Source organism: Lepus europaeus, chromosome 2 (genome assembly GCF_033115175.1).
Source record: "Lepus europaeus isolate LE1 chromosome 2, mLepTim1.pri, whole genome shotgun sequence".
Classification (NCBI taxonomy): Eukaryota; Metazoa; Chordata; class Mammalia; order Lagomorpha; family Leporidae; genus Lepus; species Lepus europaeus.
The window spans coordinates 55,982,792-56,009,232 of NC_084828.1; the positions used below are offsets into that span (position 1 = coordinate 55,982,792).

Consider the following 26,441-nt stretch of genomic DNA (forward strand, 5'->3'; position numbering starts at 1 on the left):
TTCTTTCAAATAAATAAATAAATCTTTAAAAAAAAAAAAAGAAAATCTTTACTCTGGAAACTAAAGGACAAAGAACAAATTGTAGAGCTGGAAAGGTTCTACCTTTATAACATAAATAGTGGTCATAGCATATTGGCCTTAAAATCATTTATTAGGTCATATAGTTTTTAAAAATAGTGTCCTAATTTATATTATACTTAACAATTAAGGGTTTTTAAGTACCCACAATATAAAATAAATGAAGAATTCTTTTTCCTGAGGTTTTGAGCAAAATATAGAAACAGACAAATCTAATGTTTTTTAAATGTGAGTTAGAAAAAATGTATTTACTTAGAAGATCATCTTAAACTGTAATTTAAAAGAAAAGCAAATAAAGGTACAAAACATACCTCCTAATGTTGAAGTGTGGCCAAAAGGAACTGGAGATGACAATTCAGGGCTAGAAAAAAAATTTTGGGTTAATAAAATAATAACATGAGGGTTTATTTGAAATGTGAGGGTTGTTTCCCAAAAAGGAAAATAGTAGATCACTAAATAAGGGTTCCCAAACCAAAGAACTAAATAACAAAGTTAAAAATTTATAACTTTGTAATTCATTTATTTTACACTTATTGTTGCCTACTCAATGAAAAATCACCTCACTGAAATGTATGAGAGTACTTCAAAATGTCTGTGGAAAAATGGAAACTAAAATGAAGTTTATTTTGGTGCAAAAACAATTTGAAATCCATGCATACTTTTTCATTAAAAAATTAGTGGAAAACATAAGTTATAAAAAAATTACTAATGGATTTCAAGTTCTTTTTTGCATCAAAACAAACATTTTAATTTCATTTTCCACAAACTTTTTGAAGTGCCCTTGTATCTCACTAATTCCTGTTTCATAATCTTGTTTTCTTTCTTCTCGGTTCTTATCACTCAGTGAAATTATGTTGCTTATTTTCCTGCTTCTTTATCTCTGTCTCCAACCCTTTGATCCTCTAGAACAGTTTGGCCCAATATAGTAGTAACTAGATACACTTAGTAATTTCATTTGGGTTGGTTCCAGGTCTTAGCTATTGTGAATTGAGCTGCAATAAACATTAATGTGCAGATGGCTTTTTTATTTGCCAAATTAATTTCCTTTGGGTAAATTCCAAGGAGTGGGATGGCTGGGTTGTATGGTAGGGTTATGTTCAGGTTTCTGAGGAATCTCCAGACTGACTTCCACAGTGGCTTAACCAGTTTGCATTCCCACCAACAGTGGGTTAGTGTCCCTTTTTCCCCACATCCTCTCCAGCATCTATTGTTGGTAGATTTCTGAATGTGAGCCATTCTCACAGGGGTGAGGTGAAACCTCAATTTGGTTTGGATTTGCAATTCCCTGATTGCTAGTGATCTTGAACAATTTTTCTTGTTTAAAGGGTTATTTATTTATTTGAAAGGCAGAGTTAACAGAGAGGGAAAGATGGTGAAATATTTCCCATCCTCTGGTTCATTAACCAAATGGCTGCCTGCAGCTAGGAGCCTAGAACTCCATCTGGGTCTCCCATATGAGTGGCAGCAATCCAAGCACTTGGACCATCATCCACTATCTTCCTAGGCACATTAGCAGGGAGCTGGATCAGAAGCAGAACATCCAGGACTCAGATCAGCGCTCACATGGGATGCTTAAGTTGCAGGCTGTGGCTTAACCTGCTGCACCAAAATGCAGTCCCAGACCCTGTTTTTAAAGGAAAGAAAGGTCCTACAGGTTCATATTTCTACATATCTCAAAGGTATAAAATTAAATTATAATAATTTGGAGATATTTTATAACTTCTGTAGAAACTTCAAAAGGGGAAAGGATATTGTTCCGTGAATCTTTTCCAAAGGTGCTAGATCAGCGGCAACTATGTGATTTTTCAATTCATAGCAATTGAAAACTCTCTTCAACATCACACAAGTCAGCTTCCTAAGGTGATTTGACAACAGGCCAAAATGTCTCCCTCCCAGACATGTCCAAGTACCATAAGTCTCATCCTTGAAACCACTTCAAGTGTCCCTGCTGTCTTAAATTACTTAGAAGGGAACTCTAAGCTACCAGATAAACATGGCACACATCTTGAAGCATCAATTTTATTGGAAGATCAAAAAGGTAGAGAGTTAAATAAGAACTGATAGTAACTTAAAAGATTAACATATTAAGAATATTCATAAAGTTCATGGAAAAAGCATACTATAAAAAACTCTCCTAGCCAGCATTGTATTACAGCAGGTTAAGCTACAGCTTGTAAGGCTGGCATCCCATATAAGCACGAATTTGAGTTCCAGCTACTCCACTTTCAATCCAGCTCCCTGCTAATATGCCTGGGAAAGCCACAGAAGATGACCTGAGTATCTGGCTCCTGTCACTCACATGGGAGATCAGCACAGAGTTCTTGCCTCCAGGCTTCAGTCTGGCCCAGCCCCTGCTATTGAACCATTTGGGGAGTTAATCAGCAAATGCAACATCAAGCTCTCTCTTTCTGTGCCTATCTTCTTTCCTCCTTTCCCTCCTTTCTTTTTTTCTCTTTTTAGTTGTTTGAAAGGCAGAGAGACAGAAAGAAACAGAGCTCCCATCCACTGGCCCACTTCCTAAATGCCCATAACAGCTAAGGATAGGCTAGGCTGAAGCCAAGAACTGGGAACTCAATTCAGGTCACCAACATGGGTTGTGGGGACCCAACTACTTGAGTCATCACCTGCTCCCTCCCATGGTGAGCATTAACAGCAAAATGGAATGGGGAGTCAGAGCCAGGTATTAAACTCAGGTGTTTCAGTATGGTTAGCCAAGTGTCATAACCACTACTTTAACCTTTAGACCAAAGCCTCACCCCATATCTGGCTCATTGAACATAACATAATGACCTTGTTTAATCTATTTTGCTATAAACTTCATTGTTTTTTAATGACTAATACCCTACTGTGTATCTATATCACATTTTCTTTAACCACTCATCCATTGATGGACACTTAGGTTGAGTCCACATCTTGGCTATTACAAATAACACTGCAATGAATGTGGGAGTACATATGTCTCTTCAACCGACTGATTTCATTACCCTTGGATATAATTCAGGAGTGGGATAGCTGGATCATATGCTAGATCTACTCTTATTTTGTTGAGAAACCTCTATGCTCTTCTCTATAAGGAACTCAAAAATCTCAAAAACATCAACAAAAAAACAGACAATGAATTTAGAAATGAGCAAATGATCCAAACAGATATTTGGTAGAAAATCTGAGGAACACAGACTTAAAAATCTCACCAAAAAAGATCCTTCTGCCTTTTAAGAAAAATATTTTAAAAGAATAACATATTAAACATTATACTGGGGCCGGCGCTGTGCCTTAGTGAGTGAAGCTGCCGCCTGCAGTGCCAGCATCCTGTGTGAGTGCCAGTTCTAGTCCCGGCTGCTCCTCTTCCAATTCAGCTCTCTGCTATAGCCTTGGAAAGCAGTAGAGGATAGCCCTGGTCACTGGGCCCCTATACCCATGTGGGAGACCTGGAGGAAGCTCCTGGCTCCTGGCTTTGGATAGACCCAGCTCTGGCTATTGCAGCCATTTGAGGAGTGAGCCAGTAGATGGAAGACCTCTCTCTCTCTCTGCTTCTGCCTCACTGTAACTCTGCCTTTCAAATAAGTAAATAAATCTTTTAAAAAATTATACAAAGCCTCTCATTGGTTATTTAGAGCACATTTGCATGAATTTGCCTACTATGAGAGCTGTCATCCAAAGAATCTAAAAGAAAACAATGTCTAAAAAAGTAATTTGATGAATAGAAGGTCTGAATAATAGGAAAGCATCAAGAGGCTTCTTGTGCTGCGAGAGGTAGAGCTGAAAAATGAGATTCAGGGTCCAGTGTTATGGCATGGTGGGTTAAGCTGCTGCCTGTAATGCTGGCATCCCTTATGGGCACCAGTTCTGTTCAAGACTCGGCTGCTTCACTTCTGATCCAGCTCCCTGTTAATGGCCTGGAAAACAGCAGAGAATGGTCCAAGTGTTTGAGCCTCTACCACCCACATGGAAGACCTGGATGAAGTTCTAGGCTCCTGGCTTCAGCCTGACCCAGCCCTGGCTGTTGCATCCACTTGGAGAGTAAACCAGCAAATGGAAGCTATATCTTTCTTTCTTTCTTTCTTTCGCTCACTTGCTCGCTCGCTCCCCCTGTCTTTCCCCCCTCCCTGTCACTCTGATTTCAAATGAAATAAATATTTATAAAAAAATTGAAAATTTTTAAATGTTAAATTTTTTAAAATTTAAATTTTTCAAATAAAAAGAAAAAATGAGATTCAGATGCATTTGGAACAAACATTAACATAATTAGGCCTGAATAGGGTCTATCTGTTTTTTCACAAGGCCATACACTTCTCAAATCTTTGTGTTATGGAAGAAAAAAAATTATGTCAAAGTAGGTAAAGCTAACCTTCTAGGGTAACACAAAAATTCCACTTCCCTTTCAATGACAATACAGCAAGAATAATCACAACTGAATTTACTGAGCCTTCATCATAAGTCGAGCACTGTGCTAAGAGCTTTATTTAGTTAATTCTGGCAACCAGCTTACAAGGAGATACACTAACCTTCATTTAGACAAATGAGCACACTAATGCTAAAAAAAGGTTAAGAATTTGCTTAGGATCACACAGCTAGCCAATGGAGGAGCTGTGATATAGCTCCTGCGATGATAGACCCATTTGATTCCAGAAACTTCCCTCTTACCCACCTCAATTATCTGCTTCCTATGTGACCCATTCTCTTTAAAAGAATTCCAAATGCTCTCAATGATAGTGGCCTATGTAAACTAAACCACTGAAAAGTCAGAATGTGTAACACACCAGGAAGAGGAATGGGAAACCCATTCAAAGTTGGAGACCTGTGGAAAGCAAGCAGGGATGAAGAGCACAGCAAGGCAAAAGGGAGAAAACATAACACAGAAACCAGAATAGGATGTTGGGATAAGATGGCAGAAGAGCAAGACCACACCTGAGGTGGGTCAAACTGTCCCCCACAGCAAAGTCAAATTTAAATTAATCCAATAACTAAACAAGCATCAAAATGGAGATGTTTGCCCACTTCAGTGAAACTCAATTTCACCTAAGTTCAAAATAACACTATTGAAATGAGGGTAAATAGGAAACTCTTGCCCAACACTCCAAAACTTAATCCCTCACCATCCCACTCTCCTTTCAAGACACAAAAAAACACTTAGTAAGAATCCTTTCAAATATTCTCATTAGCTATACCTCCTGCAGGAATCCCTTAAAATATAACAGCACTGGAACACAGAAGAGCATTGAACTTGGAGACAGAAACATTACTTCATTTCTGGACCAAACCACAAATGGGAAGTTTTCAACAAGACCTTTAGTTTAATAACAACAAACAACCCCCTACTGTCTCATTTTCTCAGCTCACTCGGCATATTAGTCATTTCTTACCACTACTATCTAATTATATTGGTATAATTCAGGTGGGATTGTGAAAAAAGATGCTACGTAGCCACATGAAATATAAATTTAAAAGCATTGTAAAAGAAGTCAAGCATAACTTCATATTTAGATGACTACTTAAATGATTTTCTATAACTATTTTCAAGATTTATTTATGTATGTGAAAGGCAGAGTTACACAGAGAGACAGAGAGAGGGAGAGAGTAGAGGGACAGGGAAAGAGGGAGAGAGAGAGACCGACAGACAGCCAGACACTATCTTCAATCTGCCGATTCACTCCCCAAATAGCCACAGTGGCCAGGGCTGGGCAAGGCTAAAGCCAGAACCAGGAGCTTCATGTGGGTATCCCACGTGGATGCAGGAGTCCAGGTACTAGGGCCATCTTCCACTGCTTTCCCAGGCACATTAGCAGACAATTGGGTTAGAAGTAGATGATCTGGGATCAGTGCCCATATGGGATGCTGGTGTCACAGGCTGCAGCTTAACCCCCTATGCCACAATGCCAGCCTCATGTTTTTTTCTTGAATCTGTTATTTTAATTTGCATGTGACAGAAAAAGAACTCAAGGTAAGGACCCAAGAATCCTAGGCACTAGTCTCAAATATACCACTGACTTTGTGAATGGCTTGGGAAAATATCTTAGTTGCTCAAAGACTCAAGAGTTACTATCTAAAGCAGGACTATCTCCTTGTTCTGCCTATTTCATAATGTATTGATAAAAGATATTACCTATGATATAATGAAAAATATTAAATGTTGAGGACACAAAAAATGAACATAAACAAACCTGTGTTCATGGATTGGAAGAATCAATATTGTTAAAATGTCCAGATCACCAAAAACAATATAACTATACAATTCAACTCTCATTAAAATACTAATGACATCTTTCATAGAAGTAGAAAAAATGATACTAAAATTTGTTTGGAACAACAAAACACTCTAATGAGCCAAGTGATCATAAATTAGAAGAACAAATTAGGAGATATTACCTGACTTCAAAATACATTTCAAAGCTACAATGAATAAAATAACACGACAGGGGCAGAGTCATAGTAAGCTAAGCCTCTGCCTGCACCACTAGCATCCCATATGGATGCCATTTCGTGTCCTAGTTGTTCCTCTTCTGATCCAGCTCTCTACTATGGCCTGGGAAAGCAGTAGAAGATGGCCCAAGTGCTTGGGCCCCTGTACCCACATGGGAGACCAGGTAGAAGTTTTTGGCTCCTGGCTTCAGATCAGCCCAGCCAGCCATGCAGCTATTTGGGCAGTGAAGCAGCAGATGAAAACTTTCTGCGTCTGCCTCTGTCTGTAACTCTATCTCTTAAATAAAAAAAAAAACAAAATGTTTAACAAAAAAAGTCATTTGCATAAAAATAGACATATAGACCAATGGAACAGAAAGCCTAAGGCGCTAAGAACTTTCATTGAAGAAAGGACAATTTTTTCAATAAATGGTGCTGGGAAAATTGGATATCCACATGTAGAAGAATGAAATTGACTCTCAATTTCTATAAAGTCAACTCAACATGGTTCAAAGACTTAAATGTAAGACCTGAAACTACAAAATTAATAACAGAAAATATAGAAGGAACCAAGGATGTGGTGCAGAGGGTTAAGTCTCCGCATGTGATATGGGCATCCCATATGAGAGCTAATTTGGCTTTTTGATCCACAATGAGCATCAGCAACTACAAATGTCAGTTAACTGAGGCACCCAAACAAAGCAAAACAACACAAAAAACCAAAGAGCTGTCTTTATACTAAGAGTATCATTATAGACTTGGAAACAGTCTTGGGTAATTGGGTAGAAATTCAACTATCCATTTAGCAAATATTTAGTGAGCAAATATCTAGGGCCAGGTCTTGGACTGATTACTGAGGGTCTAACAGTAAAACCAAATGGCAGAGGGTTGAGTATCAACTGGAGCTAAGTGGAGATGCCTTCAAGATGTCTGGCTATAATGGATATAAGAGCTGGAGAAAGGCCCTTTTTTTTTTTAATTAATTTTTTTTTTTTGACAGGCAGAGTGGACAGTGAGAGAGAGAGACAGAGAGAAAGGTCTTCCTTTGCCGTTGGTTCACCCCCCAATGGCCGCCGCGGCTGGCGCGCTGCGGCCAGCACACCACACTGATCCGAAGGCAGGAGCCAGGTGCTTCTCCTGGTCTCCCATGGGGTGCAAGGCCCAAGCACTTGGGCCATCCTCCACTGCACTCCCGGGACACAGCAGAGGGCTGGCCTGGAAGAGGGGCAACCGGGACAGAATCGGTGCCCCGACCAGGACTAGAACCCGGTGTGCCAGCGCCGCAAGGCAGAGGATTAGCCTGTTGAGCCGCGGCGCCAGCGAAAGGCCCTTTTTAAAACAGGTAACAAGCCAGCGCGGTGGCTCAATAGGCTAATCCTCCGCTTGCGGCGCCGGCACACCGGGTTCTAGTCCCGGTTGAGGCGCTGGATTCTGTCCCAGTTGCCCCTCTTCCAGGCCAGCCCTCTGCTGTGTCCCGGGAGTGCAGTGGAGGATGGCCCAAGTGCTTGGGCCCTGCACCCCATGGGAGACCAGGAGAAGCACCTGGCTCCTGCCTTCAGATCGGTGCGTTGCACCAGCCACAGCAGCCATTGGAGGGTAAACCAATGGCAAAAGGAAGACCTTTCTCTCTGTCTCTCTCTCTCACTGTCCAGTCTGCCTGTCAAAAAAAAAAGAAAGAAAGAAAAACAAAACAGGTAACAGGGGAGAGACTTGGGCATGTTTAAATATTAATAGGAAGGAGTTAGTAAAAGAGGACATTGAATACTCAGGAGAAGCAGAGAAACAATGAACAGTAGAGGTCTCTAAGAGGAAAAACAGGACATAGGGTCCTAAGTACAGGTAAGAATGTTGTTAAGACACTTGGGGCCGGCGCCACGGCTCAATAGGCTAATCCTCCGCCTGGCGGTGCCGGCACACGGGGTTCTAGTCCCGGTTGGGGCACCGGATTCTATCCTGGTTGCCCCTCTTCCAGGCCAGCCCTCTGCTGTGTCCCGGGAGTGCAGTGGAGGATGGCCCAAGTGCTTGGGCCTTGCACCCCATGGGAGACCAGGAGAAGCACCTGGCTCCTGCCTGCAGATCAGCACGGTGCGCCGGCCGCAGCGCACCAACCACGGCGGCCATTGGAGGGTGAACCAACGGCAAAGGAAGACCTTTCTCTCTGTCTCTCTCTCTCACTGTCCACTCTGCCTGTCAAAAAAAAAAAAAAAAAAAAAAAAAGACACTTGGTAAATCAGTAAAGATTAAAATGGAATGTAACAAATCCTGCTTTATAAAAAACAAAAGAGGGGAATGTTAGGAAACTGGCGCGCAGTTTTAGCCAGGTGGCCACACAGCCCAGCTACCTGAGCCAGGCTCCACCCCCATCCTAATAGGATTCGCTGCTCCTGCTTCCCTGCCCGCCCTCAGGCAAAGTTTTTTTTTTTTTTTTTTTTTTGACAGGCAGAGTGGACAGTGAGAGAGAGAGAGACAGAGAGAAAGGTCTTCCTTTTGCCGTTGGTTCACCCTCCAATGGCCGCCGCGGTAGCGCGCTGCGGCCGGCGCACCGCGCTGTTCCGATGGCAGGAGCCAGGTGCTTATCCTGGTCTCCCATGGGGTGCAGAGCCCAAACACTTGGGCTATCCTCCACTGCACTCCCTGGCCACAGCAGAGAGCTGGCCTGGAAGAGGGGCAACCGGGACAGGATCGGTGCCCCGACCGGGACTAGAACCCGGTGTGCCGGCGCCGCAAGGCGGAGGATTAGCCTGTTGAGCCACGGCGCCGGCAAAGTTTTAAAAGGGCCTGTTCCTAACACGTGCTCTCTTGGCTCTGCTCCCTGCTCTCTTGGCCTCTCTTGGCTTCTCTCCTCCTCTCGTCTCTCTTCTCCCTCCTCTCTGTCTCTCTCTCTTACAGTCTCCTTCTCTTTTTCCTTTGCCGCCCCTTCACTCCGGTCTGTTGGGTGTTCCCCAATAAACCCTTTCCCTTAAAAAAAAAAAAAAGGAATGTAACAGAGTAGTTAGTGCAAGTCCTACATCAATAGATAATTATAGATTGCATAAAAGAAAACACTAGATTACAGAGAAGAACTGTGGTGCACAGAATAGTAGCCTCCCAAAGATGTTCATATCTTAATCCCAAGAACCTATGAATACGGTAGGTTAATGGCACAAGGAAATTAAGGTTGTGGGTATAATAAAGGGTGTTAATAAGCTAATCATAAAATAGGCAGAGTATCCTGGGTTATCCAAGGGGACCAATGAAATTACAAGAACCTCTAAATATTGAAGAGGGAGGCAAAAGAAAATTGGAATGAGTGAGATATTGACCAGATATTGCTAGTTCCCTCCAGCTTTATCATTACAATTACAGATTTATAGATGGTTGTAAAAGGGGCAACTGCTTTTAGGGAACAAAAGGAAATAAAATTAAAAATGCTTATTATGCTTCAGTATGTATTAAAAATACAGGTTTTGAGAGCAATGTATCTCCAGTGAGAATATTAGGAAACATTTTTTGCACAGGCATAGAAAATAAGAATATCTGGCATCCTGAACACTATTCTATTACCATGTAGGCATAATGGACACTGGAACTGTAAGAATCCATTTTAATATTTACACAGTGATAAATTTTTCCTTTTAAGAACAAACATGAAAGTCTATGTCCTTTGGGAGGGTTTCTGGACTCATTCTAGAAACTTCTATTTCAGAAGATGGATGATACTTTGTATCTGTGTTCACTTTCTTCTTGTGAGGTTATTTACTTATTAATAACCTTTCAATAGCCTGAAACAGTAGTTCCCATATGAGATGTACATTAAAATCAGCTGGGGATTTCTAAAAAATTTCCATTCTCAGACAATACTATAAATCTATTAAATAAATAACTGTGAGTGAGATATACTATAGCTGTCCTAAAACTTCCCAGATGAGCAAGGTTTTCTGTATATAAACAATTAGGCTGAGGGCACAGTGTCAACACCAATTGGTCCAGCAAAGTCACAGAAAACAAATAAACATCAGCTAAAGGCTGTCCTTGCTTAACACAGATCTCTGAAGTAGAACCCCAAGTTCAGAACACTCCATGGAAACAGACTCAATATGTAGCACAATGGAATCTCTGTTCCATCTCCTCCTGTTCCCTCTGCCTTACAACATTCTCAGAATTCTTCCAACCATTTGAAAAGGGGACAAGTACCTCAAAGGACCCTGGGATAACTTGTGTGGGGGTTCCAAGTATAGCCAAGTTCTTTCAAGATCCTTGTCATGGGGCCGGCACTGTGGCATAGTAGGTAAAGCTGCCACCAGCGTTGCCAGCATCCTGTATGGGTGCCAGTTTGAGTCCCGGCTGCTCCACTTCCTCTGCTATGGCCAGATGGCCCGAGTCCTTGGGCCCCTGCCCCGCTTGGGAGACCCAGAAGAACTCCTGGCTCCTGACTTTAGATCACCCCAGCTCCAGCCACTGAGGCCTTTTGGAGAATCACCAACAGATGGAAGACCTCTCTCTCTGTCTCTTCCTCTGCCTCTCTATAACTCTAACTTTCAAATAAATAAATAAATCTTTTTTTAAAATCCTCATCATTCCAATCCCCTATTCAAATCTCTGTTGTTATCTCATGACTAACAGAGCCTTTACCACACTTTTTGTTTATAAAAGTGTAAAAAGTACTGCAACTGATAAGAGTCATCATAATAGTTATTTCACTATTTGTTGCAATAATATCATAAGGAACCCCTGAGTTTTTCTTCTTAGTGGTGAAGACACCACACCTAAGTAGATCTAAGGGGATGTTCAGTCCCAAACCCAACTCAGACTTGGTTGTATCATCAACTGTATAAACAGGACCACAGAGAGTCCCCTTTCCTACTATTCATGTATGTTCAACTTGAAATCTAGATATGACCCGCTATCACCCACATGTTTACTTATGATTTTCTATCAATCTTGTTGTTAAGGATGTGTTTCTGGGTACTGATTCATCCACTTAGACTTTCAACCTGTCCTACCCTCCAATAATGTGAGGCAAAATTCTGACTGCGACATGAATTGCAAGCCTAGTGGTGCTTTCCTACATAATCGGCCACATGCTGGCATAATCTAGATATTTTGAGGATGGACAGAATTGGAAATCTTTATCCCTTATATATTTAAAATACCTCATTTTTTAATTTCATTTGTACTACTAGCACATTGGAACCAAAAACTACCTTAACCCTAAACCTAAAGGCCAATAGGACCAAGATCTTAGCACTGAAGCATTCATCAACGCTGTGCTCTTACTATGCTTCCAGACTAAAATCCTGGGGCTGGCGCTGTGGCGTAGCGGGTAAAGCTGCTGCCAGCATCCCAAATGGGTACCAGTTCAAGACCCAGCTGCTCGATTTTTGATCTAGCTCTCTGCTGTGGCCTGGAAAAGCAGTAGAAGATGACCCAGGTCCTTGGGCCCCTGGACCAGTGTGGGAGACCTTGAAGAAGCACTTGGCTCCTGGCTTCAAATGGGCTCAGCTCCAGCCATTGCAGCCATCTGGGGAGTGAGCCAGCAGATAGAAGTCTTTCTCACTCTCTCCCTCTCTGCCTCTCTGTAACTCTTTCAAATAAACAAATAAATCTTAAAAAAAAAAAAAGACTAAAATCCTACATAGTTAAGAAGTGATCCATGTTACCAGCCATCATCCACTATCCTCTACTAAGGTGTATCCTTTCACAACCACCTCACCATTAGCCTTCAAACGTCAACAACAGATCTTTCCATATATAAACCATTAACGTGTTTTCTTATTCAACAGAAGAATAAGTCTGCCTCCTGGTAAGGTCGAAGTAAGCAAGTATAGGTGGTGGTCTGGAAAGGGAGGTGGACTCAACATGAGAAAGAGCATTTGGGACTCACCCACAGGCCTGGTAATTGCAGGAACTGGCAAGCAAATAAAAAGACATTATTAAATTTGGGGTGAGTCCTGGAGTAGGAATGACACATCTAAGTTGCCAAACATGAATTGAGGGAAAAGGACACACTTACCTGCTTATAGTTTCCTTTGTGGAAGTCAGTTTCTAAGGAAAACAAAGTCATAAAAATTAGTGAGTTAATAACACTTACTAAGCAGCAAATAAAGCTTATTCCATGGCAAACATTAATGCCCTAACGTGGTAGAATGCATGTTACTAGTCTCTAATTCTCCATAGTTAGATACATGAAGAAAACAAGTACCAAGGAGACAAATATGCTTTCTGACTATAAGACTGTCCTGACACTCAATCACTGTGTGCTCCAGTTTTTGTGCTGTCTCTTAATGGGAACAGATTAATAGACTTTACTTGCTAATCATTCCAGAAAGGTCCACAAGTCAGAGGTTCATAGACCTTTATATTACTCTGGTATGGACTTAGTATCAAAGAATTTTGTGACCTATTATATTTATAGTAATTCTCATGCTAGAACAACATAAAAATTTGGATTAAAAAACTGATAAATCTGGCTGGCGCCGTGGCTTAACAGGCTAATCCTCTGCCTTGCGGCGCCGGCACAACAGGTTCTAGTCCCGGTTGGGGCTCCGGATTCTATCCCGGTTGCCCCTCTTCCAGGCCAGCTCTCTGCTATGGCCCAGGAGTGCAGTGGAGGATGGCCCAAGTCCTTGGGCCCTGCACCCGCATGGGAGACCAGGAGAAGCACCTGGCTCCTGGCTTCTGATCAGTGCGATGACCCGGCCACAGCGGCCATTGGAGGGTGAACCAACAGCAAAAAGGAAGACCTTTGTCTCTGTCTCTCTCTCACTATCTACTCTGCCTGTCAAAAAAAATAAATAAATAAAAAATTTTAAAAAAACCTGATAAATCTGTTTCTCCAGATTTAAGAAAAAATATAAATCATATTAAATAATCAGATTATTCCTCATGCAAATTATACTCATTCCATCTAAATTCGTGGTTTTAGTTTGAGACCAATATGATGAAATGAACACCAACTTGGATCAGAAGACCAAGCTTTAAGTGCCAGTTTTCCCTTCCACAATTTCCCCATCTGTAAAATAGAAATCCTATTTCCCTACATATCTCTAATGATATGTATAAATAACTGGCTGCTCTTCTTACTCTACAAGACTCTCCTAAAATAATCTCAGTTACTGTCATGGTTTCCATTACAACCTCAAGGCTGTGGCTCCTATAGCTATATTTATAACTGGACCATTCTTCTTTGCTTTATATTGAAATATCAAGCAACTCACATTTCACAAGGCAGCTCAAGTGAACACATTCAAAAATGAACTCATTCTCCCTGTCATATTTACAATGCTGCTTCTCTGATTTCTTGGTCTCGGTCACCCAAGCTAGAAACTAGCAGGTTTCCCAGACTATCCCTTCACTTTATCCCATTCCCATCTAATTCACCAGAGTACTACAAATCTTATTTCCCATTATGTCTTTCACCCTTCCATTTTTTATCTCATGGTATGGGTAGGACCTGCATCACCTCAGGCCTAGAGTACTGAAGCAGTATTCTACCTGGTCACTCTGCTCCAGTCTTATCCCCTGTAATCCATCCTATGGTCTGTAGAAACCATGATAACCTTTGTAAAATTCAAAACTGTCAAATCAGTACCTGTGACTTAACTTATTTACAACTCTTCAATTGATTCCTATCATCTGCAAAGTCAAATCCATACTTCTTAACCACTTCTCTCATCTGATGTATCATTTCTAGTCTACCCTACTGCTATGTTGGTCAAAGTCATTCCCTATACATATTTAGCTGTCCCCTTAGACTACAATGTCCATCTTCAACCCCTCCTCAGTTAGCTAACTTGCATGCATTATTAAGACTTAATACAGGTAACACATCACCCCAATTATCTGCTTGTTCTACTAAATAACCACTGAGAGTGTATTTCCTATGCCTTCAAATCTATGGTTATTAAAAGTTCAATATTTCAACATAACATCACAAAATTCTGTTGTTAAGGCAATACTAATTCATCACACATGTTTGCTGCTATAATAGCAGATAGCATATTATGGACTCAATTGAGACAGATAGTGCTGATAGAAATGTGTGCTTGGGGGTGTGTGTGTGTGTGTGTGTTTTCACTGAACAGCTATTCCATATTAGCTATTACTATTTATAAAATTAGTAATGTTTGAGAAGGCAGACCCAGTGGTATGGGGGAAAGAACATGGAATTGGGAATATAGATCTGAGTTTGGATTTAAGTCGTATCACATCCTGGTTTTGTGATACAAGATAAAGAATTTTACAACTCTAAGGCATATGTATTTATCAGTAAAATGGGGAATTACCACCTCTTTGTAAGGCTACTATTTATTAGATACAATATTTTAATGGACTTAAAAACAGGATCTGGTACCTGGTTGATGCTGAAGAAATTTTGGTGGATATTGTCATAACTATTGAGCAGTTAAAAATGCTACAGAAAGCACAGAATGCTTTAGCTTAAAATATGAGGTACCATAATTAAAAGTTAAGTGTAATTCAAAATACTCACAAAGCTACAAGTCTTTAAAATGTTTATAATCCTACAAAGTTTGTCTTCTGTCCACCATGTTTATCAGACCACTCTTCCTTCCCCAGTTTGTCACCATGTAGTAAGATCAACCCCACATATGACCAAAAGTTATAAGAAAACAATAGCACACCTCTACTGGAAACACAAGCTTAAAATTAGAAAGAACAGGATGCTATATTTTAAGATGCACTAACTTGCTTTGACTAGTCCTAAATAAAAATATTTAGGAGTTATTTAGTAAAACTAATTTCCTCAGAACCCCTAAAGTTTACAATGCTTATAACTACTACTTCAAATATTATTCATAAAGTTTACACATTTCAGCAAACAAGAAAGACATTGTGGCTACTGTTTCTATACTTCTATTTCAATAAATATCTACTGAATATGTACTGTATCATGGGGATGCAAAAATGGACATGTAATGACATAATTCCTACCTTTTGACTCTAACAGAGGAATTAGTCACTTTGCACAATTAATAATACCAAGCACAAGAACCATAATATTAAAAAATGAATAAAGAATTGTGGAACCTTGGGGCCAGAGCTATGGCGCAACAAGTTAATGTCCTGGCCTGAAGCGTTGGCATTCCATATGGGCGCCGGTTCTAGTCCCGGCTGCTCCACTTCCAATCCAGCTCTCTGCTATGGTCTGGGAAAGCAGTAGAAGATGGCCCAAGAACTTGGGCCCCTGCACCCACGTGGGAAACCTGGAAGAAGCTCCTGGCTCCTGGCTTCAGATTGGCGCAGCTCTGGCTGTTGCAGCCAATTGAGGAGTGAACCATTGGATGGAAAACCTCTCTCTCTTTCTCTCTCTCTCTCTCTCTCTCTCTCTGCCTCTCTTCTCTCTGTGTAACTCTGACTTTCAAATAAATAAATCTTTTTAAAAAAATAATTATGGAACCTTGAGGCATAATAGGACCTAAATTTTCTGGAACTGGATTGGTTCCTCACAAGGGAGTTTACATCTGAGTGAAGACATATAGGCCTTGAAAAAACTGACAGAATGATACAGGGAATATCAGAGAGCACAGATAATTTGTTGTGTATGTCTGAAGAGTTTCAGTTTCTTGTTGTGAATATGGTGTGCTACATGAAAAGGGGAGAGTGGGCAGGTAACATGTCTATAGGGATGCTTATTTGTGTTTTGCTAAGCGTAAATTATGTCTAAAACAAGACAAATTGGGAAATCATTCATCAGAATCCTATTTATGATTCACTAAAAATATTCAATGAACTATATCCACTATCTTAGAGTCATTGGTAACCACTCTGAATTGATACATATAACTTTGCCCAAAATATTTGACTCTTTAAGATTTATATTCTTGGCCTCAACCTTTGCTAAATATTACTTCGAAAAATTTACATTTGTAAAGAAGGTTGAAGCTGTTATCTAGGTAAACAATGTTGATTATGAAGGCCAGAACTAGGGGTAAAAGCTTAGGCCACATCCTAAGGCAGCTCACTCGGGTAGCCTAATTCAACTGAAGAGTATAACATGAGAGTTTGCCACTGCTATTTCATCTTTTAGGCCTTTGCTGTGCACATGTGTTCCTACAAAAGTCCAGCAATTCCTTCCCTTATCCTAACACTTACCTTCATGATTAAGCTTCTGTGTTCCAAAGACTGACTAAAATGTGTGCCCATTTCAAATATACTTGTGATTCCATCCTCACACAAATCCATCCAGTAACGGTATTCCTCACGTCCAGGAAGTCGATCCCAAAAAGTCCTGAAGGCTTCCCAGACAGCTTCCTGACACACTGGAAAATGGATTAAAATGGTGTTTATGAAAAGCTAGCACACTGAAGTGCTCACATCATCATGGACCGATTCATTCAGATTCCCCTGACACTCGTGTCCAGAGAGTCCTTTCTGTGGAGACATGAGAATGATGTTGTTCTGTACGCCCTATTTATACCTTTTTAGTTCTAGAGAGAATCTGTACTTACCACTCCTTTCTTTTGCAAACTGAAGTATCAGTTCTTTTTTTTATTTTTTTATTTTTATTTTTTTTTTTTGACTGGCAGAGTGGACAGTGAGAGAGAGAGACAAAGAGAAAGGTCTTCCTTTCACCCCCCAATGGCCGCTGTGGCTTGTGCGCTGCAGCCGGCGCACCACGCTGATCTGAAGGCAGGAGCCAGGTGCTTCTCCTGGTCTCCCATGCGGGTGCAGGGCCCAAGAACTTGGGCCATCGCCCACTGCACTCCAGGGCCATAGCAGAGAGCTGGACTGGAAGAGGAGCAACCAGGACAGAATCCGGCGCCCCACCTGGGACTAGAACCCAGGGTGCTAGCGCCGTAGGCAGATGATTAGCCTACTGAGCCATGGCGCCAGCCGCAGTATCAGTTCTTAATGAGTTGAGTTTTTTCCCTCCATCTCTTAAAAATCTATGTTTATGCTTCAAAAAACATACTGTATTTGAGTATACTATATATACTCAAAGTGTTTTCCTAAAAGACACTGTAATTTTAAGTTTCCTTAATATTTGAAGATGTTCTCCTGAACATTAAAACAGCTTCAAAAACCATCTTCTCAGCCTTTCAGGAAGTGTTGAGGAGATAATGGCATTTTTTAAATGGCCTGGAGTTTGTTGGCAAAATGCAGTGACATAAATGCATCATGTCTACTTCTTCAAAAACTTATCACATAACCTGGTTTGGAAATAAAAAGAGAATATTTGAAACTATCTCCCAAGCTTATACAAAGTTGAAAGTACTTTATAAAATCAGGAAGAGGACATTCAATTGAAGTTATCACTCTCAAGCTACTATATTTCAATCTGAAACCAGAAGATAATGGTGAGTCTTTTTTATATGTAAAAAAGAAAATGAAATACAGAATTTTATATCTTTGATATTTTGCCTAAATTCAGAAAAAACTCACATCCACACAAATATTTAAAGATTTATTCATAATTGCCAAAACTTGGAGGTGACAAAGAAGTCCATTAACAAACTCTGGTATACCCATATAGGAGACTATTATTCAGTGGTAAAAAGAAAGGAGCTGTCAAGCTATGAAAAGACATGGAGAGGGGCCAGCACCATGGCTCACTTGGTTAATCCTCCACCTGCGGTGCTGGCATCCCATATGGGCGCTGGGTTCTAGTCCCAGTTGCTCCTCTTCCAGTCCAGCTCTCTGCTGTGGCCCGGGAGGGCAGTAGAGGATGGCCCAAGTGCTTGGGCCCCTGCACCCACACGGGAGACCTGGCTCCTGGCTTCAGATCGGTGTAGTTCCGGCCACAGCAGCCATTTGCAAGGTGAACCAACAGAAGAAAGACCTTTCTCTCTGTCTGTCTCTCTCTCACTGTCTAACTCTGTCAAATTAAAAAAAAAAAAAAAAGACATGGAGCGGACTTAACTACATACTGCCAAGTGAAAGAAGTTAATCTGAAAAGGCTACGCATGATATGAAACCCACGACATTCTGGAAAAGGTAAAACTTTGAAGCAAAAAGATGAATGGTTGACAGGTGTTGGAGGGAGAGAGGGATGAATAGGCAGAGCACAAAGAATTTTTAAGACAGTGAAATTATTCCATATGATACTATATTGGTGGATACCTGTCATTATCTATAAGTCAAAACCCATGAAATATACAACACAAAGAATGAATGCTAATGTAAACTATGAACTGTAGTAAATAATGCTTCAATATTGTCATATTAATTATAACAAAAGCTCTGCACTAATATAAATAATGCTGTGGGTATTGAGAGCTTATACATGAACTCTTAGATTCTATCCAAATTTTGTTTAACATTTTATTTCAGAACAGATTTAAATTTACAAAACAAAAATGTAAGGTAGTAATATAAAGAGTTCTCATATCCCCTTCACCCCATTTCCACTATTTACATCTCGTATTAGTATCTTTGTCACAATTAATGAACCACACCCAACTTCCTCTACTTTTTTAATCCAAAGTATTTCATCCTTCAGATCTCTCCCAGTCTCTAATAATCAACAATTTGTGTTCAGATTGAATTTTTTTTTTATTTTTGACAGACAGAGTGGACAGTGAGAGAGAGACAGAGAGAAAGGTCTTCCTTTTGCCGTTGGTTCACCCTCCAATGGAATTATTTTTTAAGATTTATTTATTTATTTGAAAGTCAGAGTTACAGAGAGAGAGAGAGAGAGAGAGAGCAAGCTTTCATCTGCTGGTTCACTCCCCCCAAAAAAACTGCAATGGACAGGGCCAAGCCAAACTGAAGCCAGGAGTCAGGAGCTTCATCCAGGTCTCCAAGAGCCCAGAGACTTGAGCCACCTTCCACTTCTTTTCCCTAGGCATTAGCAGGGAACTGGATCAGAGTGGAGCAGTCAGGACAGGAACCAGGGCCCATATGGGATGCCTGCATCACAGGCATCTGCCTTACCTACTATGCTGCAATGCTGGCTCCTGAATTATTTTTTTTTTATTTTAGCGCCCACATATAAGGCAAATATGTGTTATTCATCTTTCTGAGTCTGGGTTATTTCACTCAACATGATGTTTATTTTGTTACAAACACTTTGAAGCCCATGGGCCCTGTTTTTTAACAATATGCATTTGTCGGGGCCGGCACTGTGGCGTAGCTGGTAAAGCCGCTGCCTGCAGTGCCATCATCCCATATGGGCACTGGTTCAAGACCAGCTGCTCCATTTCCAATCCAGCTCTCTGCTACGACCTGGGAAAGCATAAGAAAGATAGCCCAAGTCCTTGGGCCTCTGCAACCGCACGGGAGACCTGGAAGATGCTCCTGGCTTTGGATTGGCTCAGCTCCAGCTGTTGCAGCCAATTGCAGAGTGAACCATCAGATGGAAGACCTCTCTTTCTATCTCCCTCTTTCCCTCTCTCCCTCTCTCCCTCTCTTTCTCTCTCACTGCCTCTCCTCTGTGTAACTCTGACTTTCCAGTAAAAATAAAAATCTTTAAAAAGAAATTTTAAAAAATATGCATTTGTCATGACTGAATATCCCTTATACATACAAATAATCATATAGTTGGATAGATATTTAATAAGGCAAATATTTATAATAAAATGCTAATTATAGAACTAGGTGGCAAAAATATGGATGTTCATAATACTTTTCTTTGATTTTTTCATAGGTTTAAAATTTTTTATAAAAATCTTAGAAGAACAGTATTATGTACTCCAAAACATAGTTGGCAGGAAAGAGGGAGCATCCAGTAATGATTTCAGTCATACATTTCACAACGGGTCTTCTCTTGACTTCTCTCTTGGATTCACAGAATAGCACAAGGTATCCCATTATTATGCTTTGAGTTTGTCTCTTCACCTCCTACAAAAAAAGTGCTCTCAGAAGTTCAATACTTGGTCTAAAATATCTTCATCAGAAATTCAGTCTTTGAAGTTGTATTTAACCACTTTATATCTTGGAGTCTGTTAAAATGCAATTCCCAGAGTTCCAAACCCAGAATGAGAATTATCTTAAAAACAACTATTTAAAATTTATAGGAAGGCTCATAGGAACAAACAACAAATGAAGAAACATGAGTTTAGGAAAATCTATTAAGTAGGAGGGGCAGGTGCTGTGGCATACAGGATAACCTGCTGTGCTGGCTTTCCACACAGGCACCAGTTCAAGTCCCTGTTGCTCTACTTCTGATCCAGCTTCCTGCTAATAATATGCCTGGGAAGTCAGCAGAGGATGGCCCAAATACTTGGGTCCCGGCATCCATGCAAAAGACCCTAAAGAAGCTCCAAATTCCTGGCTTCATATTTGCCCAGCTCCAGCCATTACAGTCATATAGGGAGTGACTCAGTGGATGGAAGATCGCTCTCTCTCTCCCTCTCTCTGTAACTCTACCTTTCAAATAAATAAAATAAATCTATACACACAAAAAAATTGTACTCAAATGATCATAGTAACTTTTTTTGCAATCACCAATAATTGAAAACTACCTACACATAACAAATTGGGGTACATCCATAAAATTGAATATGACCTAAGAATGAAAAGTTAACCATTGATATACAAAAAATTATGAATCAATACCAAAAGAATGAAACTGAATAAAAGAACCCAGATTAAAAAAAAAAGAGTACATATTATACTTCTGTTTATACAAAAAAAGTATACAAAATGTAAATAGTGATTAAAAAGTATAGAAAATGTAGGGCCAGCACCATGACTCACTTGGCTAATCCTCCACCTGCGGTGCTGGAACCCCGGGTTCTAGTCCCGGTTGCTCCTCTTCCAGTCCAGCTCTCTGCTGTGGCCCAGGAGTGCAGTAGAGGATGGCCCAGGTCCATGGGCCCTGCACCCACATGGGAGACCAGGACGAAGTACCTGGCTCCTGGCTTCCGGTCAGCATAGCACCAGCAGTAGCAGCCATTTGGGGGATGAACCAATGGAAAAGGAAGACCTTTCTCTCTGTCTCTCTCTCTTTCTCACTGTCTAACTCTGCCTGTCAAAAACAAAAAAGTATAGAAAATGTAAATAGTGATAGAAATCAAATAAGTGGGGGCCAGTGTTACGGCACAGCTGGTTAAAAAACCACCTGTAATGCTGGCATCCCATATAAGGGCTGGTTCAAGTCTGGCTGCTTTGCTTCTGATCCAGTTCCCTGATAATGCACTTGGAAAAGCAGTGGAGGATGGTGCAAGTACTTGGGACCCTGCCACTTAAGTGGGATACCTGGATGGAGTTTCTGACACCTGGTTTTGGCCTGGCCCAGTCCCAGCCATTGTGTCCATTTGGGCAGTGAACCAGAAGATGGATAATCAATCTCTCTCTCCCTCTCTGTCTCTCTCTCTCTCTTTCCCTCTCTCTGTGACTCTTCCTTTCAAATAAATATATACATATTTAAAAAAGAAAAAGAAAGCAGATAAGTAGTTCTCTTAGTACTAGCAAAAGAAGAGGTAGTAAAGGGGGAAGAATTACCAAGGTTGCAAGGAAATGTTAAGGAGTAATTGACAAATTCTTTATTTTCATCATAGAGGTGGTTTCAAATGTAAATGCATCTGTCAAAAGTAATAAACTGTATACTTTAAATATGTGTAGCCTGTAATCTTCTGAAGGATACTCAAATGAAACTGTATTTTAAAGTATCCAACTAAGGGTCCGGCCACCATGGCTCACTTGATTAATCCTCCACATGCAGCACCGGCATCCCATATGGGCGCTGGGTTCTAGTCCTGGCTGCTCCTCTTCCAGTCCAGCTCTCTGCTGTGGCCCGGGAGGGCAGTGGAGGATGGGCCCCTGCACCCGCACGAGAGACCAGGAGGAAGCACCTGGTTCCTGGCTTCGGATCGGCGTAGTGCCGGCCGTGGCCGCCATTTGGGAGTGAACCAACAGAAGGAAGACCTTTCTCTCTGTCTCTCTCTCTCACTGTCTATAACTCTAACTGTCAAATTAAAAAAAAAAAGTATCCAACTAAATTATGATTTCTACAAGCAAAAATGGAGGAAGGAAACTACTAATTAAATTATACTCCAAGGGCCCTGTTTAATTTTAAAAATCAGCAACTTAAAGACGGCTGTTTCTTGCTTAAATGAAGAGATTTTTATATTTTTACACCAACTAGCAATTATTGCCACAAAATCTCTATGGAGAAAAAATTGAGCAAACCATCAAAAATGAATTAACTTGGTAGAAAGAGCTAGAACCCTTGTTTGAATATTGAACAGATCCCTCCTTCCAAGTATCAGATATTTTATTCTAAAATCATAATCCATGGGTAGGTGTTTAGCCAAGTGATTAAAATGCTGTTTAGGACGGCTGCTTCCCACAGCAGAGTCCCTACTTTCGCTCTTGACTCCATCTTCCCGTTAAGAAGACTCTGGGAGGCAGTGATGATGCTCAAGTAATTGGGTTCCTCCCGTCCACACGGAAGACCTAGATTGAGTTTCTGGCTCCTGGCTTCAACTCCAAAAATGCTGTGGGTATCTGGGAGTACCTATGCTTGCTTACTTGCTCGCTCGCTCGCTCGCTCTCCACCCCCTTCTCAAATTAAAAAAAAAAAAAAAATCTAAAATGTAAAAAGATACCCAAGATAAAATCAAAAGGTATAAAAGCCCTCATAAAAAAGAGCAGCTAATACACTGTATCATTTTTTTCTTTTTTTAAATTTTATTTAAGTTATATAAGTTTCATGTATTTCATATATACAGATTTAGGAACATAGTGACACTTCCTTCATTTTTCAAAGACTGATTTAAAAGGCAAAGCAACAGAGAAAGGGAGGGAGGGAGAGAGACATGGGAAGGATGCATTTTTCTATCTGCTGGCTCACTCCCCAGATGGCCACAATAGTCAGGTAAATAAATATATACTTTGGTAAATAGTCAGGGCCGAGCCAGGCAGAAGCCAAGAACCAGGAACTCAATTCAGATCTCCCACATGGGTGGAAGGGACTCAAGTACTTCAACCCTTATCTTCTGCTTCCCAGGCACATTAGCAGGGAGCTGGACTGGAAGTGGAGTAGCAGCGACTCAAACAAGGTACTCATCCCAAGCTACAGCTTAGCCCACTCTACCACAAAGCCCTACCCAATGTACCACTTTAACAAACAAAAATATATAAATATAAATATAACATCTGGTATTAAATTTCTATTTTATTTTAAAATATTTAGTGAGGTAGAGAAGAAGGAAAAGGAAGAGGAAAAAATAGGAACTCAAATGGAAGATTTCTATAACTCACTGCCTGGAAAATAGTCAAATGTTCAATTAATATTTGTTGGCTCAATGAATGAACACATGCATGGTGAACAAACCTGATTTCACAGTCATCTTGTCATCTCTCTCCACTTTAGCTTAGTAAGCTCACAACCACATTATGGTTTTTTATTGGCTGTGGAGCAGCAAATGTTAAAGTCTGAAAATCTTCCAAATATCTAAGAAATATTTTAATGATCAATTAGGCATTGTTAGTAAATATAAAAAATAGAGAATGAATTAATATAACCAAAAGATATGAGATCAAGTATCATACTGTTTTAAAACAAAATAAAACCCCAGTTGTGTTGTTTCAGTGTTCATGTGAGAAGTACCATAATTTTATACATGAAAAGTTTCATGTGTACTAACTAGAGAACAACCTACATTAATCTATGGAAGGTTTAAACTATAAAATAAACTAATTAATTTTCATGCATATAATATAATTAAACATTCAGGTGAGTATATCTTGGTAAATATATTTTATGAGATAGGTAAATTGTCACAAAGAAGTGGAAATTAATTAATTTATACAATAATATAAACTGGCATTTTTTAAATGCTCAAAAAGATTTAGAATATTTCTTCTGTTACAATAATGTAAACTATTTTCTGAAATTATTTAACACTACATTTTTAGCTTTTCCATAGGTTTAAAAAAAAAAAGGATATTTGTCTCCGTTCTAAATTATCACAAATTTTTAGTTATAATGGGATACAATGAAGGAGACAAAACAATGGTTGAATTTCATTGTGGAGCTGAACGATTTGGAGATTTTCTTACCTCGGACTTTAAAATACTTCACATGATTTGCTACTGCCTCTGTAACACTTTCCTCTGGGCATATTTTCACTCCATTAGGGAACAGAATAGATCGCCTCCTTCTGAGTAATGACCGTCTCTCAGCTTCTCTGTGGTCCAGAGGCTGTTGCTTTTCCGTTGGCAGAGCAGGGTCTGTAGACTCTTCAGATAAGAGAAAGGATAGTGCACTCTTGGGTTCCTGGATCTCGGCTAAAGTTAAGAAGGTTTTGCTATAGAGTGAAAGCGTAGCAATGCAAAATGCAATGAAGAAAAATGGACATTTGTACCACATTTGGATTTTGAAGTCAATTTTCAGATTATAGACTGGTATACATAACTAAGGAGAGGAGTGAAGCATTAAATCTTCTTCTGTTTTAATTTCCACTCCTTTAACTCAAGATTATTATCAAAATCAAGTATATATATCCAATTTTGCATAAGAAATATGAGAAAATAAGAGTTGAACCAGGAGGAAATGAAGAGAGAAAACTAAAAGTATTGGATATACTTTAAGAGTTTAAATAAAACAATATCAAAGATTAATAGTTATTCAATTATTAGAGCAATCACATAAATTAATGCTATTTTGAAGGAAATATACTACAGATACATAAAAAGATGAAAATAAATACAGATGTTTAAATACCTGTAAATGATGAAAGGTCTCCTTCAATCAGGACAAATATCAAAATACCCAGAGAAATCTTTCCAAAAAGAGAAAACATAATCATCTGGGCCAAAACCAAAGGAAAGGTGAGAGGGCAGAATCCTCAATTAAGAGTCCAATTCCTTAAAATTTCCAGTAATAAAGTATTACACAAAAGTGCTAACATTTAAAAGTTTATGTTTGAGGATGAACAACCACTCCAAAACCATCATAAATCAGTGTAAATAAAAAGAATTTCCTTCCGAAGTAGCTGTCACCTCTTTTCTGAAATAACCAGCATGCTATGAAGCAGGAGAGATAAGCTAATTAGAACAGATGGGGAGAGACAATTTCTTTAATCTAGCTAGCTAAGCTCTTTACTAACACTCTCCTTGTCTTTAGCAAGTTCATTTAAAAATAATATGCTTCATATTCAATTCGCTGAATTTTTCCAACTTTTCTGAATCTATTAGTTGAACTTGATGTGGTCCCATATTCTCTGTGCTCACTTAGGGCCTACTCATAAATTATGTAAGTAAAAAATGTTCAGACTGGCTATACCTACTGTAGTAATAAAATACATACAAAAAAAAAACTCCATACAAAACAAAATTTACTTTTGTAGTAAAGCTACTGTCTTATAAATTTCTATCTTTGGTAGAAAATTTGAAAACTTTTCAGTTGACTTTTTTCTTTATATATAAAGTGGGATGGGAATAGTAAAGCAAACTCATAGTAGAGACATCGAGAGGATTAAATTAACCAATTGACTAATTTAATCTTCACACTATTAGAATAGTGCATGGCACATGCTAAGCACTTAATACGAAAGATAATTGTGATACCTACATTGCTTGATTTACTATCAAATTTGAGGCTCCATGTATTATTTTTCTACATGAGGAAGGCTTAACCAAGAAAGATTTCCTCCAAGACCAACAGGGTCAGATAAAAATCTCTGATTCAGGACAGATGCTTTTATCAAACAAACCTAGTAGAAAGCAATTAAGTTAGTCAAAATCCCTGTGGAACCTGGGATGTACTATCAAATACCAATTAATTTACATCTTATTTTATTTTTATGTATCTCTGAAGACATTTGGGGGAAAAAGTTTTATAAAGATCAAAAGCACGTTTCTCTTGAGATTCCTTACTTGTGTTAATTAAGTCATATTCAATATTGTTTTATACTTCAGGAAAAGCTCAGGTAGTATTTTGGACTGCAGCCTTAAATAAACCATTTTTTCAGCCCTTACAAAAGCTGAAAATGAACTGATATGTGTATAGCTGCATTTGCAAAATATTAGTAAGTAAATAAGAATTTTTTTTTGACCAAACTTCATGGTATGAATGG

General features: G+C 39.7%; 1 protein-coding gene across 1 annotated transcript in view; it reads right to left on the reverse strand.

The window, feature by feature from the left end:
* IMPG2 (interphotoreceptor matrix proteoglycan 2) overlaps positions 1-25,172 on the reverse strand; it is a 95,358-nt gene extending 70,186 nt beyond the window's left edge. Inside the window, exons 1-5 of the mRNA XM_062176377.1 lie at positions 25,090-25,172; positions 24,424-24,674; positions 16,570-16,736; positions 12,470-12,501; positions 390-439 (exon numbers count right to left, since the gene is read on the reverse strand). Of these exons, the coding sequence (XP_062032361.1) occupies positions 390-439; positions 12,470-12,501; positions 16,570-16,736; positions 24,424-24,674; positions 25,090-25,172 (583 nt within the window). The remainder of the gene's footprint in view (positions 1-389; positions 440-12,469; positions 12,502-16,569; positions 16,737-24,423; positions 24,675-25,089) is intronic.
* Positions 25,173-26,441: the final 1,269 nt, after the last annotated feature.